The 21062-nt window shown below is 32.6% G+C and overlaps 2 protein-coding genes across 4 annotated transcripts in view; one reads left to right on the top strand and one right to left on the bottom strand.

Annotated features, from left to right (window-relative positions):
* Positions 1–15638, top strand: part of LOC106108329 (sensory neuron membrane protein 2-like) — a 46215-nt gene extending 30577 nt beyond the window's left edge. For 2 of the 3 annotated variants that reach the window (XM_013289463.1, XM_013289462.1), the window contains exons 7-9: positions 14095–14213; positions 14685–14810; positions 15316–15638. In XM_013289463.1, coding sequence (XP_013144917.1) covers positions 14095–14213; positions 14685–14810; positions 15316–15501 — 431 coding nt within the window. In that variant the 3' untranslated portion in view covers positions 15502–15638. The remainder of the gene's footprint in view (positions 1–14094; positions 14214–14684; positions 14811–15315) is intronic. The other variant, XM_013289464.1, reaches the window with a different exon arrangement.
* Positions 15639–16948: 1310 nt separating this feature from the next.
* Positions 16949–21062, bottom strand: part of LOC106108327 — a 39105-nt gene continuing 34991 nt past the window's right edge. The window contains exon 6 of the mRNA XM_013289459.1: positions 16949–20747. Within this exon, the coding sequence (XP_013144913.1) occupies positions 18323–20747 (2425 nt within the window). The 3' untranslated portion in view covers positions 16949–18322. The remainder of the gene's footprint in view (positions 20748–21062) is intronic.

Raw genomic sequence — 21062 nt, 5'->3', positions numbered from 1 at the left:
GGAACTAGTTTGCTACATGCCCTTATTTTGCTTTGGAAAATTTTGAGCTGCAATTTCGAAACTTTGCTCATGAAATTTGGAGTGTAGAATTGTAAAAAAAACGTTATAAAATCGTGAAACGTAAAACAATGTGGATGAAAAAAATCCATTTTTTATCAAGGTTAACAGCGAATTCATTTCTTAAATTCACCAAACACATAACCTGATATTTCATCATTCCTTTAACAAACAAATTGGAGCATTGTTATCTTTGTGACCGGACAAAGGAATTCAATCTCATAATTTATTTGGTTTCTATTACATCGTTACAAATTTATATATTAATGTATCCATACAATTTACTGTAGTCGGGGTATCAGTTTAACATTATTACTAGATTTTACCCGTGACCCCGTTCGCACGGAATAAAAAAAAAGTAGATGTTCTTCCAGATTATGCGCTACATCTATGCCATATTTCATCGAGATACATTGAGCTGTTTAGGTTACAAACTCTAACAAACATTCATCCATCTAGGCCTTCGCATTTCTAAAATTATATTATGACTAAAATAATATTGCAACTGTGATACTGTGATTCAAAACTGGAACCCGAATGATTTTGTGATAAACATCAGTGCTATAATATCGGTGTGTAGGCAAAGCACTTTTTTATAGATTCTGAATCCGCAAAATAAGAGGCTAACAGATACAGCTAAAACTCGGTCACAAGTTCAGTGTGATTGTGATTCGTCTCTCGTCATTTTCACTCGGCTAACTGGAGGGTATGTTAGTTCGTATGGAAATGTATTCCATTGTGACCTGTTTACCTTAATCAGCTGAACTGATTCTAACGATTGAGATGGCATTCGATTTGTTTTTCCCTTGAAGCCTTATATGAACAAAAAATATGTTTTTTTTTTACAATCGTGCAACATTTTGATTAGTCATAAATAGACATATTTATCATAACACTTTGTCAACAAGGAAACATGTTTTCCATTTTAATATTACAAACTCCCTATTTGCATTATACAAGAAACAGTAAAAACAAATTAATTCGTTCATTTTAATTTCCTTTGAGTTTATATAAAACTGTAAATTTATTTTCTCAGTTTTCTGAGAAAAGAATATTGCAAACTGTTTGCCCTTAAGCACAAAGTCTAAAGAGAGGAAATATTTTTAAATTAACAACTACCTAGAAACGCTCGATCGTATAAAAACGCTTAACGTACTTAACGAAAAGTTATTTTTATAAATATTATAAAAGTAGTAATTTTACATTTTTATGAATAGTACTATTTTTTTGGTCGATATATATTAAATGGTTTAAATCGTTAATTTATATTTATACTAATCTATACTCATATTACAAAGGAGAAAGACTTTTATTTTTGGATTTCTGTATATATTGAATTAACTTAAAAACTACTAGACCAATTTAAAAAATTATTTCATCATTTAAAAGCTAACTTATCCTTAAGTAGCAAAGGCTACAATTCTTGCAATTTTATAACTTCGCGCGCACGAAGTCGCGAACAGTAGCTATTATAATATAACTGGACAATTGCTTTGCTAGCAAATAGAATTGTAATTAATTTCAAATAGAAATGTTATCGGTCTAGAGCGTTAACATTTCTATTTGGAATTATTTATTCTCTCACTGAATGTTTACTGTTCAAGTTAATTCCATTATGTTCGTGCAGTGTTGTGAAGCTACTGAAAATATTAAGCTGTCCGACGAAAACTACCTGAGTATGAAGCTAACTTGAAACAATAGAGTCTAATTACGGTACTCGTGCAGCGCTGTCAACTGGATTCGAAACAGACTTAATCATTTCTATTGTTCTACTAGCGTTGAAATGTTTACCTATGTTTAAGAACAAATACATTAAATGTGTATCATCAACAACAAACACATACGTAATTCGCCTGTATAATTTATATATTTTTTTATGATTACGCCATATCTCAGGCCGTGGTGTACCGATTTCGGAAATTACGATAATCCGAAAGGTAGTGCTTGCAGGTAGGTCCCATTTTTTGTTTAATTTTTTATTCCTACGTACAACCAGGAACAATCATGTTCCAAGTAAAAGTTATCCATTGATATTAAGAATATCATTAAATTAACTCGGAAAGAGAAGATATGAAGACTTTGCGGGACAAATTAATTAAATGTCGTAATCCGAAGATCCCGCCGGGATGAGCTGGACGCTTAAATATAATTTATTTCAGACATCAGTCTATTTAAATTTAAATTTCATGTTTAAAGTTTAAAAAAATCGATTTAATAACATAACTAGGTAGGTACTGTTAGTGTTTATATTACAGATTAAATAATAGTAACTTGATTTTAACATCCCTTTCAAATAGATATAACATTCATATTTAATTTTGTTAATTAGTAAAGTTACACAAAAATAAAATACTCCAGAGGACTTACGTCAGCCTATGAAGTTTACTGTAGGGTGGCAGAATAAGTCCGCACTACGCACAAACGCGTTACATCACAAATGTTACATCATTAAATGTATATTAAAATGCTCCAAAATCGTCACATTTTCAGCGTTATGTTACCTGTGACGTAATTGAAATCAGACATTTTGAACAGCAACATGAGACAACTACGTTGATAGAAATTTTTCACCATCGTTAACCTGCGATCATATATTTTCATGTGTTTTGATTGATTTTATAGCCTAGCAATATTTTTTAAAATGTTTACCGTAGAATGTGATGCTTTTATACGATTTCATATCGCTCAGATAGCGTTGAATGTGTTTAAAAACTGGAGCCCGCAACCTGTCCTCCATGATACTGCACATGCATACAAAGAAGCGAGAACAATACACCGTGACTGCACGTGAACTGTATAAAATTATTAAAAAAGTAAAACATGCATTCGAAAATCTTGTAAACATATATTGCGGTATTTGTAATTGACTTCAATAGTAGTGGGTCACATCAACGTTGAATGCGAGCATATTTTTCTAAGACACTAAATGCCTGTCACACCAAATTGTAAATTGTCTGATAACAATCGAACGTATAAAATATGTGACGAAAATGTCGGATTTTCTTCCCTTATCTGACAGTCAGACATTAGATGTCATTTTTAAGCTATCTAAGCCACTATCAACCAGTGGTGGAACAGGCCCTAAGCAAATTATACAATAAAGTAACTAACTCTTCATTCTTTCGTTGTTAATATAGATATTTGACTCTAGATAAGAAGATATTTGAAGCTTCTTTGTGTGTGAATTATGGCTTAGATAAACTACAGGTTAAGAAAACAATTCAATAATTTTTCATTATAACTTGTTTACAAAGCCTAGGGCGGTGATAGATGTAGACATAATAAACAAGTAAGAAGCTATTGAAAGAAGCGAATGTTTATTTTTCTTTAGAAGCAAATCTTTTTCTTGGAATGTGTAGATGTAAAGTATACGTACAATGCCGAGTGAGTACTAAAATCCAGCTTACTCGGTAGTATTTTTCTGCCCTTTGCGATTCCTTTGTGAGATCAACTATCAAATACGATGTTTTCTTATACCATTACCAATGCGGCTTAGATTCTTTAATAAAAGGGGGGAATCTTTTGTCAAAGGCCGGTACTACGTCTGCAACTTGCCAGTGTTCTTTAAGATGCTTGTTTGTATTTATTGTAGTCGGAAAATGAAGAATAATGTTGTTGACAAGGCTGATCTTATAAAATATACTGAAATATAAATAAGAGAGTTCGCTAATGACGTATTTAGAGGTAAAAATATAAAATTGTTATATAAAAGGGGTATTTCGACCTTTCAGTACTCAGTTATATTTATTTGCATTCACAAAGTGAGATCCTGCCTGGAAAGTTCTGACCGTAGCAAAAGTAATGATAAAAAATAAAAGATAAGCTTCAAAGGGAACGTTCGCAAAACACAAAGTTTTCCTTTTAATTAGCTCGCCACCACTGCGCCTTTGTGAGAAATTTTATGATATAAAATTCATAGAAAACCTTTTAAATTTTTTACTATACTCATTTTAAATTCTAAAATGAACTTAGTCTTGAACATATATATATTTCTCTGACAAATATAAGTAAATTTAACATAACACCTGGTCCATTCTTTTAATTTTACTATCTTACTTCTTACTAATGTTATAAATACGAAAGTTTAGATGGATGGATGGATGTTTGTTAGACTTTGTAGCCTAAACGGCTGAACGGATCTCGATGAAATTTGGCGTAAATGTAGAGGATAGTTTGGAAGAACACATAGGCTACTTACTTTTATTCTTTTATTCCACGCGGACGGAGTCGCGGGCAAAAGCTAGTATATAATAAAGATGACTATGAATTATCTGTTACACATTTGTAGTGTAATTTGATAAATGAGATAAAACGAGATAACTAAGGGTGAGTTGCATCAAATCGCTGGTTATCGTAAAAGTTATAATAGGGTTACAAGTGCAAAAACATATTCTCACAGAGGTTTTATGTGTTTTTCGTTTTTACAATGGAAACATTTAAACCTGAATGTCACTAAAGTGTCAAGTTGGTGTCAAGAATGACATTTACGTAAATTAAAATGTTTGGAAATTCATGTTTCGCCGATTATATTTATGTATCATACGCATGGTATTTTATAGTGAAATAAACTTTTTGCCCACGAAGATGGAGAAAATGGCAAACTCTTGTGAAAATAAACTAGTTTGGGCCATTATTGAAACTGTATTTACTTTACTACTCAAATATGTAGCAAAAATGAAGCAATAAAATTATACAAATATAAATGCATCTTATTTATTTTCCATATTATAAATTGTCCTGTCAATGCATATTATAAATTGACCTTTTATGGAGGACATTTTTTTAAATAAGAGAAAAGGGACAAGCGCTGTTGCTATGGCCTTAGACACTCGAAATTTGTCCAAACTGAATGTTTGGCCAAATTTCGAGTTCCATCTTGGAAATCCATTATTTCCGAGCACGCAAGACTTTATTCTTCTGCATTACGTATAGTATAATAGTAGATATTTTCTTTTTCCATTACTTTTTCCATTATTTGTGCTTTTGAAGATAAGAGCTTGTGACAGTTGACACTACCGAACTGACACTAACCGTAACGCTAACTATAACCGCCCAAAATCGGGCGGTTATGATTAGTGTCAAATATGACGTCATTTTGACCAGCGCAAAACTGGTGTAGCGAATATCATGAACATCCGAAGACGTAACCATCGGGAATGTGCTGGTTAAGGTTTATAGTTAGTTAATGTAACTCATCCTTAGTAAATTTTAAGGTTATTCCAAATATTACTGTTACAAATAATTTTAACTTTAACGGTAACCGGCGATATGGTGCAACTCACCCTAAGTGTACGTCCTGTTCCCCGGTTATTTTAATTTCATAACTTTAAAATACTTATAAAAAATACCATACAGATGAGATTGTAAAAATAATCGTATATACTTTGAATAAAGGTTTAAACCTTGATGTAAAAAATGTATATGTCCATTCAATTTAATTAATCTAAAATATCTTACAAACATTAGTTCGTCGTTTCGTTAATCGTATCCATAAACGAGAAAAATAATTAAAACCTAGATTTACAAATTGAAATACAGACAAACTAGATCACTGTGTCAACAAGCCGTTATGGATATAATTTTTTACAACTCAAATATACGAGTATAATATTCTAGAGATTATCGATGTTAGTCAGTTCTGAAAAGTGTAGATTGAAACCAAATAATTGACAAAAATTGCATTTAGATATCTAACAGGTATCCTTCCAAAAAAATACAAACTTTGTATTTCGTTTTTTAAATAAATTTTAAATAGCACAAAAATGGATTATGTTCATAACATTCTTGGATACAGATATTGCAATACGGTAATTATTTCCAACTGTCTTAGTTACAAAGTAGTAGCTCAATGTGTGTTGTTATGTTTTGTGTATAGTATCAGATAAAAAAATTGCTCACGTCCAAAGATTCTAGGTCCATACGAGATGAGAATAGATTTACATCGAAATTGAAGGTGAATACTTTTTGCATTCTCATGTTTCTCTTTGTTGCACAGAACAAAGGATTTCTATTTTATGCTGGAACGTTCCGGGCTATATCAATTTAGAAAAAAACTGAAATTTGCGAAGAGCTCGAATCAAATAACAATTTTAATTACTCCTCTATTCTATCGAAGTAATAAAACTATATTCATCTAGCTATATTTATTACTATTCAATTACGCTCACAAAATACATAGTTTTATTTAGTAAAATTTTGACACTATTAAACTTAGAGAGTTATTATCTTGGATGAAATCCTAATGTGGGAAAGATACCATAAGCTGCTGCCAACATCAAGGATGCAAGATTACCATAGTAAGGTAATTGGTATTTTGACATTTGCAATTGAGAATTTGACAAATGTAAAAAATAAAATAAAGTTTTTATAATTTCACGCGGATGAAGCCGCATGGGAACATCTAGTGTTCTATAACTAATATATATTATATAACACAATATAGTCACACATGTTTTATTCATGTGTACATCTGCGTCATTAATTACATTACATAACTAAAATATTTCAATGAAACGACGCAATAGGAATGTGTGAGTGTCTTCTCTTATCTATATAATCTTATTTCCAACGTATAAGAGACAGTGACACACATCCCTCTCAACACATTTCCCCTTAGGCCGAGAGTAATGAGAGCAAGCTCAATGTCAAAGTTCATTTCATCGACCCGGTTAACAAAACGACATCTACGAGTACATATAAGCCGGGCATACTTGCTTTCGTGTATCTAAGAGTAATATTTCCATGGTCTTAAAAGAAAAAGGTTGATTATTGTGATGATATCCAAAGTAATTGTTAATATTTATTGCTGGGATTTTTTATAATAGTTTATTAGCAAATTAAAGCAAGACAATGAAAATATTTACAATGTGAACAAGTTTTTCGCCTTCAAGCAAAAGGTTTTCGAGATAATATGTTGTGATAAGTAAAAAAACAGCTTTATTTCCTAAAAATAAGTGGACAAAGTCAACAGATATTTTTACATTAGTGCTGCTTGTAACTAAAAGAACACGAACTGCTACAAGCACTAAGCGTATGGCAAGATTTTATTACGATAACTGCAAAGCACAGTCCGTGTATGGCTAAGTTTAATTGCTGATCGCCCAACAACGTATATGGTGGTCTTAAAAATGTTCAGACAAAAAAGGTAAAACTCACGTAACGAGAAGTTTATAACAATTTCAAATCAAAGCTTAATTTTATATAGGAAACCCTATCAAGTCGAAGTACGTCAACGCTGAAGTTGATTTCAGTTATATAAAAGATATTTTTTTTAACTTTTACCGAGTTCACGGTTGTCGCGAAACATGTAACTAGTTAGGAAAACTTCCTACGGCTGCGAAATCCGTAAAGGCATTTTCCGCTTAGCAACAAATCGTAGGTATTTTGTATTGTTCTTGTAGTTTTTCGTCTTTTATTTGAAAATCAGTTGTTTTTCTGTTGACGTGTCAGGACGATCATAACACGTCAATGCTCGAAACCCGATTTTCTTTTATTAACTCTGGCAAATTAATTGTCGGTGAAAATTCTTTAGATTATTATATGTGTATCAAATTCATTTATCTGTTGTAGTATTTTTGCTGCGTTATAACTTTCGTAAGATATAAATGTCAGGAGATGTGAAAAATCAATACTTGCACAGGCGTGTCTAAGGACTGTAAGTACGTGACTGAGCTTAAAATAGAGAAGCAACAGGCTAGCGCTCTATTCTACGTTCCTTCCAGTGTTCCAAAGATAATTCGTTTATTTTATCATTCTTTTAACAGTTTATAGAACTTTTAAAATAACGTTTATTTCCACTGTATTTACATGATTATTTCATTTCACAATGCACGTCAGTTTAGATACTTATATTAGGTATCTGTATATGGTTTGTTGCTACCATAAAATTGTACACAAAGTAAATTTCTTTCCTTACAAATCAAAAGGTACAATATTATTTACCAAAGACAAATGAATAAAATAATTTCGCTTATTATTTCCCAAATTGAAAGCGGGTCCCATGGCGATTTGGCAGCAATATTAATTCGGAACAAAACTATGTTTGAGCAATCTTTTCCTTTCAATCATTTGGTCCAATCGACTTTTATTTATTTTCGATTCGTCGATATTTATGTTTAACGATTGGATACGCTGTTTATATATTTTTTGAAAAAATATGGTTATTAAGCTATTTAAGTTATGTTATACTTGACATCTCTCGTCAATGTAAAGTTACAGCATCGTCACATTTATGATTTGAAACAAGGAGTCTGATGTGTTGTAATAAAATTAACAGATAAGGGTGACCAACAATTCGTTAACGAATTCGGGATTTATACTATAATAGAATAACTACGTATACCGAAAGGAAATTAAAATAATGCCTCATGCCTACTAATAAAATAATTTACTTCTTAAGTGCCCTGAAAAAAAAAACAAAGCTTATGCGAAAAAATTGTAATCATGTTATGTTTATATATATTTTTAGCAATTGAAATAGTTTTAAACCTCAATCTTGTAAACTTTTCATTTGAAATGATAGTGATGTATAGTTACAGTTTACAATTGGAAAAATTTATATTTAAAAAAATCATGGTCACGCAGTTGACATTTGCAACAGGAGATGTGCGGTTTGTTAGTAATAGTGTTACCCTAGTTCTCAACTAGCGGGTACAGTTCTCTACATATATTCATATGTATTCTGCATTGAATACAAATATTAATGACTAAATTTATGCAAGAGAGAGATCTTACGAGTACTTATGCAAACTCTGTTCCTTGCATCACTAAAGCTCAATACGTTATAAATTATTTTATATTAGATAAACCTCAGTATAAACTTTGGAAATGTTTCGTGCAATTTAACTACCAAATACATGTATTTTTTAATCATACTTTTCATACTAAATACATAAAAGCCAAAGTATAGATGGATGGATGGATTGATATTTGTTTGAGTTTGTAGCCTAAACGGATTTCAATGAAATTTGGTACAGATGTAAAAGATAGTCTGGAAGAACACATAGGCTATTCACTTTTTTAATTGTTTTTTTAATACAACGCGGATGGAGTCGCGGGCGAAAGCTAGTGTTTAATAAATTTTTGGTTAACTCGCTCGCCTTGCCCTTTATTCTGACCGATGATCTAAGTTATGCTACTTAATCCATGCCGACATTTATTAAAAATATTTACATACTCCTATAAGAGCTTTTGTCACGAACTAATAGATAATAACATCCCCCTCACTCCACTAAAATATATGTTAATACGTTTATTAGTTCAAATGGTTAATATTCTTCATTTTTAATGTAATTTTTCCACACCTATGACACGTACGATATGTGGAAGATAATTTTTAAAATTAGCAATTTACAACGCGAAATAAGTTTTATATTAGTAGAACAATACAAGTATTATTTGTATATATTATATCATAGTAGGAATTATTGTAACGATAAAGACATCCCTGTGATGACACTGACACTGCTAGCAATAAAAATAGAGCGGAAATTATTTCCAGAAGTGATATAAACGTATTTCATTAACACGCTCACTACGTAACAGGCATACTACATAGACCTGACGCGGTACTTAAACTATCGCGGGCGAAAAAAACTATGTCGCTCTGGCTAGTGCGAAACTATTATCTCAAGTGTATACATGACATAAAACGTATACATTATGTTTCCTGAAAGTTATACGAGTAGCAATTGAATCTATCCTAATGCTTGTGGGTCTAAAAAGACCTGTCACGCACTGGCAGAAATAACATTGAGGGCGCATTTTGGGCCGCCGTCGCAACACATAATTACGATTTTACATGCTGCAGTAAACGTGTTAAGGTAACTATAACATGAACATTGTTAGACTGCTTTTTACAATCATGAATAATAAACAAATATACCAGGTAGAGACGTCACCAAATGGGGCAGAAGGAAGAAATATTAAGATACCTACATTCTATACTTACTATTGACCATCGGCTATCTCCCCCTTTAAAATTCAGCTAGCTTCGCCCATGGTACCAGGATTGCATAAAATGGAAATCTATACATTGTCTACACTACGACTTAAAGTACCTATGTATTACTTATTTAGACGAAAATAATAGATACAGGACTGTATTTCGATGTTGCGAACGGAAAATTAATAGCTTAGGTATTTCAGAGCGGTGCAACGGTATTATTAAATTTTCCGCGAACTCGAGCTCAAGGCATAACTAAGTTTAAAGTGGGCTTACGTGCTTCGCCGTGTCTTATCGACGTGTAAGTCTCTTAGGTCTGACAAACATATTGATTCCCTTCTCATAGTGCAAATACTGTACTTTTTAGATTAAATTCAAAGCGGTCACATAAATTTAAATTATATCGTATACTTGCTTTTGTTTTGGAATTGAAAACCGTCGTGATTTTATACAGAACGGATTAGACATATTTGATGAAAAAAAAATGAATACAACTAAGAACCCTAAGCCTAAGCCTAACTAAATATGAAGATAAAAAAGCTTTTTGTATGTGTAAGAGATTTTAAAATAAATTTTGTTGAATTTTCCAAAACAAAAAAAAAATCGAATACATTCCTTATAAGTTACAGATACCCTAACAAAAGGATTCAGTTACTTAAGACGAAGAAATTGAATCTTCCCTTATACTTCATACAATTTAAACAAATCTTTGAACCACCTTAATCCTCCGCAATGTCTTAGTGAGCTTTAATTAGCGCACTGCTAACGTAGACAAAGCCAATTAATTGATCCATCGGTAACCAATATCCGTAGTTATTAAATCTTTATCTTTTATATCAATTAATTTTAAACGAAGGCTGGAAGATTAAATCTCGTTCTCAGAAACTAACAATTATAGAAATATTGAAAATCTTTATAAAGGAGATAAAACCAACGACGGAATACCTATTGTTTAAAACTAACGCTATTCCTATTACGAAGCCTGACGAATAAAGTTACTTGTATGGCAATCCCATATTAGTTGTGACTATTCGTCGGTGGATCGATTTAAAGCTCACCGCAAACTTTTTCAGCAGATAGTTTAGTCGGCAGTTAATCAGTATGAACATGTATGGAGGTACACTTTTCACCGATTTTGTTTTACATGATTTTACCTTGACAGCCCAATCGGTGAACGAACTATCGGTCATTAAAAGGACGACAGACGGAGCTCTTAGGATCTCGATAATGTTTAACTGGAAAAGAAAATGTCATGATATTTAGCTTTATTTCTTTGTTTTCTTATTTACGTTTATACCAACTTAATAATGGTTCAATAGACTTGTGCCCGTTGTAGCAGAATACTTCTGAGTACTTGTACGGTGTACAATAACATTAATTGGGAAAATAAAACTAATGTAACAGTCATATACGTTTGTACTGTGCTGTAGAAGCATCTGAAACGAGTGATAAAAGCTATGTATACATACGACAGATGCGCGTATATGAAGGGCGAAGGGTGGGAGGCGCGTGGGACGGGGCTTTGCATTCCGCGTCATTCTCCTTGCTCCGAGTAGACATTTCTCTCAGACACAGAATCTGCGTAATTTTAAGGGACATTGTTTGAAAATATTTAAATATTTAAATGTTTGTAGGAATTATATTTATATTACTGATATTATAAATGCGTAAGTTTATTAGATGGATGGATATTTGTTAGAGTTTATAGCTTAAATAGCAGAACGGATCTCGATGAAATTTGGCATAGACGTAGTGGATAGTTAGGTTACAGCTATATATAGATAGTTTTTTTTTAATTCCACGCGGACGGATTTGCGGACGAAATCTAGTTAAAGTATCATTCCTAAAACGTTAGGTAAACGTTAAGTATAACTTTTAAGTTATCCCTTGTACAAAATAAATCTAGGACTTTTTAAAAAGTCTTTCAGTCATCATCTGATCAATCTAGGTTTTGTATTTTAATACAATGTATTATTTTACTTGTAGTTGTATTACTATACAATTATAAACATCTATAATATTCTTGTTAACAATTTTTACACGATCATTTCTAAATGAAGTAAGTTAATTAATCTGGATTCGTATTTAACTTCGTAAAGCTAGTCAGACTAGTGATCGCCGTCGACAGATCATCCGATGCTCCGGGTATTCGCTTTTATTTTATTCTTACAATTGTGCATTACCATTCCATTCAATCTAGTTTTATTCCTCACTAGAGCAGCTGAGCGACAAGATAGGAATTAAATGACATTATCGGAAAGTTCCAACTATCGTCATAGCAATACTAATATCTACTTCTATTAGTACAGAAGTAACCACTTATAATTTGAATATATATTTCTCTTTAAGTTCTATGGAGACATAAAATTCGCACTCCGTCGTCCCTCTTTGTTACAGGTTTCGGAGAATTGTTTGTTCGTGAACATTTTTCTAGTTACAATATAAAAATGTTGTTTTCGTAGACTCTGACTGAGCACAAAAGGCATACCAAGTAACAGTGGGTTCACAGAAACACTCGAACTTTATCTCCGTCCTTAAAAAATAAATATTTATTTTTTAAATGTTATTCGTAGCAAATGATACTATTCCTGTACAGACGGTTTATTTTAGTCTGTATAAACAAGTAAACAATGTGGGAAGGAAGGTGAAAGCAATGTCGAAGGCTACGTGGCAATGGAAATTTAGAAACAAAACCCTTAGGGGTTACTTCAATGCCAAATGCTACGTGCCGATGGATGCAAACGCCGCGCCGGTGCATTTCAGGACCGGTATACACGGACTGCTTGAAGTAATAGGTATATATTGCCTCAAAGGAACGGAGTTAAGCGATCAACAAGTGGCCTAGAACTTAAATTTTCAAGAAAGAATAAGTATCGACATTGACAAAATTTGTTTGAGATTTCTTGATGGGATTTACCACCCGCTGCATAAGTCTCATGTTAATTTGATTACACATGCAAATTTTTGTGCAACTCGAATGCTTGAAGCAGGCCGCGTATGTCCAGCCTTATTATTAATTTTTACTTCCCCTATAGATAATAGACATCGTTATTGTTGTTGTTGTAATAGCATGACTCACTTGTCTATAGGTTCTCTACTATCTGTTGTCTACTTTCTTTCACACGGTGTTTTTTCAGGTTTCCTTTATTAATTAAAAAAAAAATAAAATAAATTAAATTTACATTTTGGCAAGTGGACCGTATAATGATATTTTTAACATGTTTCTAGTTCCAAGTTCATTACCTGTGTGTTTATATAGCTTTTCAATACATGATCCACGAACTTCAAAACTCACCAATTTACATAAAGGTGCCCTCCACGTGCCCCGACATTTTCTACCTACGCTTTGAGTCGACCGAAATGTTCAATAACATAAATTTTCTATTTATAAATTAATCCTCTTCAAAACATGTTTTTTAGTTTCATTTATATTTAGATATAAGACGATGCTTATTTTTATTTGGAGCAATCAATTCAATTGATTACGTCCTACATAGGATGGGATATATCAATTAAATTGATGTGATTTGCGAAATACTGTCAAAATTATTTGAACTAAACTATCGCAAAACTGTTTAGTCACGCTTTGATTCCTATAAGCTTATATGGAGGTGCGCCCACTACTCTATTTTAATTATGAAACTAAACAGTTGAATTGACTGCGGAACAATCGACAATCGATGGTTACATTAATTATACCTAAATGCATGTAAACACATGTGTATTTTGTATGTCCATTAAATACCACTGGGCATGCATATTCCGAACATCGAAGCACTTTGTAGTACATGTCCTCACTTCATGTAGACAATTATATGCACTTAGGTATTGGGTAAACCAATTAATATTTCACAGGTTACATGCACCTTCAATGATATCAACAAATTCATGTTGAAATAAACACTGTTTTGATATGTTTAAAGTTTTTAATGTTACAGTGAAAAATGGCTTTAAAATTAATTGCATTTTTAATGATAGCGACCGCAACTTTTGTCACCAAATGCGGCGGTTCAACAGGCGGAGTACTATGTTTTTACTTTTACCTTATATGCGAATTATTTTTGAACATGAATAAATAATTTACTGTTTTACAGGTGGACCAATGGTATTGTCGTATCCGCATTTCCTTTACGCCGACCCTATTTACGCTAATGGTGTTAAAGGATTGAACCCATCAATAGAAGATCACAGGATATTACTTGATTTAGAACCTGTAAGTATACTTACATACTTAATCATACTAATATTATAAATGCGAAAGTTTAGTTATATGTTTGTTAGAGTTTGTAGCGGTGTTCGAACGGATTTCGATTAAACTTGGTAGATGTAGACGATAGTCTGGAAGAACACATAGGCTAATCACTTTTGTTTTTTTTTAATTCCACACGGACGCAGTCGCGGGCGAAAGGTAGTATACTATATGACGTAGTAGTTGTAAGTATTTGATTTTTTTATTGATTATTGATTGATTATTTTACTTTATATAAAACAGAAAAACGATTTTTGTTATATCTGACAAATAACCCCCAGGAAACTAAAAAAAGACAGGTATGGAAACATAATGTGATTTCTATGTTTTCAGGTATGAAGGGTAAGAAGTGTATTAATAGTACGAGTGTTTTGGTAGTGGAAATGAAAACTAGCGATTATAGTGCATGTGTGATGTGTAATTTTTTTTTTTCAGAAGACAGGAACAGTTTTAAGAGGGGCAAAAAGAGCTCAATTTAATATTTTTCTACGTCCAATTACTTCAGTGACCGCAACAGCAAATTTTAACAACACATTGACACCTATCGTGTGGCTACAAGAGGTGAGTCTATGATTAAATTCATTCGTTGCCTTACAGTTTATTAAGAGCAATTTTTCAAACATACCACTTTAGAAAGTAACATTAGTTCCTCGATGTACTCTTTTAGTAACTATGATTTCTACGGAACTACTTTGAAGTTGTTGGTAGTTGACTACCATAAATTCTAATCTTTTTGTAATTATTTCTGGGTAAATAATTAAAAACCGATACATCGTCGTTAATAGCAAGAATTCTGACTTGGTAGGTAAAGATTGCTTCAGAAGTGCATTTTATAAAATTTAATAGACATTATCAAACTGACGATTTAACGCCTTCTATTAATTACAACAGTGACCAAGACTCTCATTTTCGTATATTCTATAAGAAACTATAAGATTATAATTCATGCTTGGCAGTTTCAGAGAATATTTAAGAACTGTATTTATGTGAAAGGGTATAGAATTAAAAGATTTTATGTACTTTAATATATTTATTTGTCGTAAAACATTGATATTTTACATTTCAGAGTGTTCTATTGCCAGAAGAATTCGTGAATCAGCTGAAAGATCGCATGCTTATGCCTCTAAACTTAGTTAGCATTCTGCTACCCATTGTAATTGCTTTGTGCTGCGTGGTCGTTGTTGTTGGTGTGGTGATCTTCGTTAGAGCTAAATTGAGAAACAAATCACCTACAATTACTAATACAAGATAATTATAGTATAAGAATTATAAACTTTACATTAAAAGGAATGCCTAGTTTTATTATTCCTTTCTAGAACACCACAAAAGTCGCTTTTACTATGGCGATCACCTTAATTATCTGTGATAATTACTTTAACATTATTAAAAGGAAAATAGTCATATTTAATACATATAACATACATAGCGTTAAAAAGATCCGGTTACTCTTCGGTCTTTAGCTCTTTTCTACAAATACACAAGCACTTTACGATGAACCTGTTACTCAAGAAGGGACATCATCGCAAACACTACTTCGAATGATTTTGCTATTGTTAATATATCCATTATCTAACACTCTCAGTACACTTTCATAAATAATTGCAATGTTTACAGATTGCACATGATCCTGCTACGAAGAGTACTCACTTTTATTGCGCGATAACACAGCCATTCTTATTCCTTCAAAAACAATTTCCTTGCGTACTTTATTTACCATATCTGGATATTTTTACTACTTTATCTATCATCGACCATTCACAAACTTTATCTGCTTATAGTCACAGACAATATTATAGAACAGACTGTATATTGTGAACTGAACTCTTATTTGAAGTACAATATAAAATGCAATAGTTATTTTGTGTGAAGTATACTGAGGAGTACAAGTACACTTAAGCCTAATTTTTTTACACTAGGCATACCAATGTAGCATTAAACAAGCAACAATTTGCTATACCAGGTTTATAAAAAAAACATTGGACTGAAGTGTATTTGCCTTTATACCCCTCAGTACGTGATATTTTATTTGGATTGATCACTTTCAAACCTGTATACCGCGAGTTTCTATTGCCAAACCACCTGTTATAACATACTATCTGTCGCCCGCGACTTTGTCGGCACTGAATTAAAATATTAGCTTACAGCAAATCCACGAGCATCTACCCGACAATTACGTTATTAACGCAAATACATCGTCTTTGCCAAATGTTTTCTTTTCCATGTAACATACACCCCAAATTTATACAATAAAGTTCTATCTGTTAATTTTTAAAAGAAAATGAGAGCTATGGCAACATGTTTTTACAAACGGTTTGACAGTGGAAACTCGCGAATATACACTCACACTTTGTCTTTCAACTGTGGGTTTCGCATACTTTGATACTTGTATTATAGTTTGTCTAATTAAGGATGATTAGTTAAACAAGTGATATTGAGTGTCGATTTAAATTTGTACAAAGTAACTGATGTAGCAATACGGGTATCATAGTGATGTTACTTATAGTTAAATTAGCTAAAAACTGTGGACTATCGAAATCTAATTTAAACATAAAACTTACAGAACGAAATTAAATTTCTTTTTTACTTATCCATATTTTCTACTTTAGAAATTATGAATATTAGAAGCAGAAAGGAAAAAAAAGTTTTTTTTTTAAATTTGGTAAAGCTAACTGTGAACCTATCGATTCCAACTTCTATCAAAATCAGAATCGAAAAAAAAAACCCTACCGAATTGTCAAACTCATCATCCTTAAATAATTACAGCCTTACAAATAAACGCAATATAAGATTAAACTTGGGAATAAACTAAGTATAAGTACTAATAATATAAATTTTGCTTATATTCAGTTTATACCTAAGTTTAATTTTGTACCGCGTTTATTTGTTAGGCTGTTAAACTATAACACATATTGTAGTCTATGTTTTATCAATGTGAACGACAGGGAACAGATATTGCATTGATATATGTCACAACAATCGACTTAGGGTAAATATTACCTCACATTCATCATTCAAACATTTCAGTTCAACTTTATGCTAAAAGAACAAAATATAATATTTATATAACTCTGAGGCTGATATCGTTTTTTGATAATGGACTAGAAAATAACAACTCTTGACATTTCTCGTAGATTGACAAAGCAAAATATGTTTTGTACAAAAATAATTAACGAATCGATAATTCAAAATTACAATTTACCCGGACCACTTTATTTGCCCCTACGATTCACATACAACTCAATATAATCTATAGAAAAGTACTACAATGGATATATATTCTCAAGGTCACAATATTAAATTAGAATTTGATTCATAGATTATGATTATCACTTAATTACATTGTGATAGGTAAAATATACAAAACTTATATATCAAACACAATTTCTGATTTCTCATTTTATTTAATATAATTTATTACACATATAGATAGGGTAGGGGCATTTAGGACAGACACACCTAACATTACGACATATTAATATTTCCATTTAGTACCAAGTCAGCAATGCAGTTTGAGGAATTACTACTTCTTGTTTTACTTTAAACTACATTATTTATTATTTGTAAATTGTTATAAATGCTTATGACTGGATGCTCCGACCTTACTACTAATATATTAATAAAATACATCAATATTGGAAAATTACTGTCGGCGGGGGGTATGCAATCATTACTTCAATTCAAAAGTGTTCCAATAATAATTCTTGAAGCTAAATCTAATTTACTAATATATCTATAGTTCAAATATTGAATCGAAGTTACATATCATGTCATAAAAATGCTCCATCCCACGAAGATGCAAAATTTAAAACAAGGGAATTAATTTCAATTAAAAAGGTTTCCGCTAAAAATTGGGCCATAATACTGGAAGAGGCCGTTTAACAATTCGACCCTTACAGTATTAAAAGCTCAGATAAAATTTAACTAAATATTCTATAAATGATATACAGTATTTACAAAACTCAAATCAATTAAACTTTAGCGTTATCTGGTCAAAATGTCATATTGACATTAATAAAGAACTAGGGCATTTATGTACAACATATTTACAAGATAACCATAGAAATCTAAAATCCTTATTCAACATAATCACGCTTATCATCATGGTTGCGCTTACGTCCTTTAGCGTGTGCTAACATTGTTACTAGTTTTTTATGGCTGACGCCTACAATCCATCCGTGCTGTTGATGATGCTCATCGTTTGTTTCCGACGACCATGAGCTGGAACCTGAGGAACGCGAGTGATGGGAACGATGCAGCCCAGACGGTCCCGCCGAACCTCCAGAACTGTACGAAGAAGGGAAGAGACCGGATGAGCCAGCCGCAGAACTTGGGCCTGCGCCGCTACTACTTCCTTGGATACCTCCGCCGCCAGAACTAGTTGTGGTGCGCTTGAACAGTGCTACTCTGTTTTCCAAATCTTGTCTCAAAATGGGCATCTGACGGCTTACACCTCTTCGGCTTCCATATGGTCCCTCTCTCTTCTTCTTTCCCTTTTTTCGACCTCCGGATGTCTTGGATTCGGTACTATTCGCACGATGTGGACCACTTTCGGGCTCTGATTCTGAGCTCCATGTCTCTGCTAATATATTTTGTTTACCGACTGTACATTTCCTACGTGCCCTTTGTCGGGCAACTCCTGCATCATCAGATGTTGCTTCATCCAGGGTATCTGAATTAGAGCCATTACCTTCTTCGATATCGGGTGTTATCGATCTGTCTCTTGCATATTTTCGAAAATGATTAATATAAAGATCTGCAGGTCCGCTATCTTTGTTGTGTACGACGATTGAATCACGGTTACATGATGTCATTTCTCGTGATTGCCTCTCTGACCTGACATTTAAATAGATGTTTGTGGATGGATAAAAACTTTCCTTACTAGAACGATGACCTCCCAACCTAGATTTTTTAGGGGTTGAAGAATGATATTCATCTGAAGAGGACTTAGAGGTATATCTATGAGAACTGTGTTTTCTGGGCGATGATTGAACAGTTTCTTGAACTAATTCATAATTATAATCCTTAGAAGTTGAAGGCTTACAAATTAAATTATCAGTATGAACATGTCGATCACTATATGAAACATCAATATTTGTAGTGTCGTAAGACGTAGAGGGATAATCTTTTCCAGAATGTTGTTTCGACCTCTTTACACCGTGCTTGCTAGACGCTTCATCTTCATATTTTCGTGGAGACACTTCTTCATAATCTGATACAGATTGTGGTTTCCTATGAGACGTAGGTTCATATTCCTTATAAGTTTCGCGTTTATCCAGTGGATCGTGTGTTTTAGAATATTCATGCTTAGTAGAAGATTCATGTTTCTTAGAATGACCGTGTCTTTTAGAAGATTGATGTCTTTTAGAAGATTCGTGTCTTTTAGAAGAATAGTGTCTTTTAGAAGATTCGTGCCTTTTAGAAGAGTCGTGTCTTTTAGAAGATTCGTGTCTTTTAGAAGATTCGGTTCGTTTAGAAGATTCATGTTTCTTCGAAGAATCACGTTTACCAGAATACCCATGTTTTTTAGAATATTCCTCGATCTTGGAAGAATCACGTTTCTTAGAAGATTCATGTTTTTTAGAAGATTCATGTGAAGAATCGTGTTTTTTAGAAGTGTCATGTTTCTTAGATGATTCGTGCTTTTTAGAAGAATCGTGTCGTTTCGAGGACTCATGTCTTTTAGAAGATTTTGATACATGTCTTTTCGAAGGTGTAGGTTCACGTTCACTTGAATCTTTCTTTGGTAATTTAGTGCTTACTGACGGTGTATCAGGCTCATCAACAAGCAGGCTATCAAATAATTGGTCTAAATTAGCTTGTGGTCTAACATTGTCACCACTCTCAATATCTTTTCTTTCTGTGCGGACAGCGTTATGTTTAAATATTTTACCCATAACAGCATTTTTTTCAGTTGCATCTTTTCGTTTTAGAGGTGAATTACTTTTAGTCTTAGTTTCAATTCCTGTTGTGCTGTTTCCTAACTCGCATGACATTATGCTGTTTTCAGTCTCATCGTCGCTGCAAACGTAATCATCGTACACAAAGTCATCTCCATCGGAGCCACTCTCACACGAAAATTGCATTTCGTCAGTCGCCGGATCTAATTTAGAGGTACTTGGCATATCCCTGTTACCGATATTTTTAAATCTCTCCATTAGCGTTGAAGGCCTAAAATCGAACACCTCGGCGTCCTCACTGTCCATAAATTCATACACGTCAATTTTCTGACTTTGTGTAGTTTTCGCTCTATGATCTTGATTAGGTTTTGTTTGAGGTTCAACTTCTACTTTATCTTTCTGGTTTCTGGAAATCTTTTTTCCTTTTGATGTTTGTTCTGACGGAGAACTAATAGTTGAAACGTTAAAATCGGAATTCGGCACGGATACCTTTAATCCGTCAAATCCTTTTAACGCTCCTTTTGTCGGTATTGCACTATAGTTATCCTTTTTTGAATTTGTTCTTCCTCTTTTGTTTACCGATTTTTTTCTTCCCTTTTGACTGTAACAAAGAAAAAACATTTCTTGTGGTGATTATTGATAAAATCTAACATTCTTCATATATGTGAAAACTGATGAATAAATAACAATAACTTTTTTTAAATATTATTTAGGAAATATCTTAGTGATCAAGTAGTATGTTGCTGTATGTATAATGTTTGTTTAACTTTACCGTGTTTAAGAAAGTAAATCTTATGATTAATGGAATGAATGATAGAAAATGCGCAAAATAACCAAAGATCAATAACTCTTAGGATTAGCTTTTATTATTATTTTACCACAACTAGGTAAGATAAAACCTAAAATATACATCTTA

The sequence above is a fragment of the Papilio polytes genome, unplaced genomic scaffold (genome assembly GCF_000836215.1).
Source record: "Papilio polytes unplaced genomic scaffold, Ppol_1.0 DF821644.1, whole genome shotgun sequence".
In the NCBI taxonomy this organism is placed as follows: domain Eukaryota; kingdom Metazoa; phylum Arthropoda; class Insecta; order Lepidoptera; family Papilionidae; genus Papilio; species Papilio polytes.
Note: the sequence above shows the minus strand (reverse complement) of the source record. Positions and strands in the feature narration are given on the sequence as shown.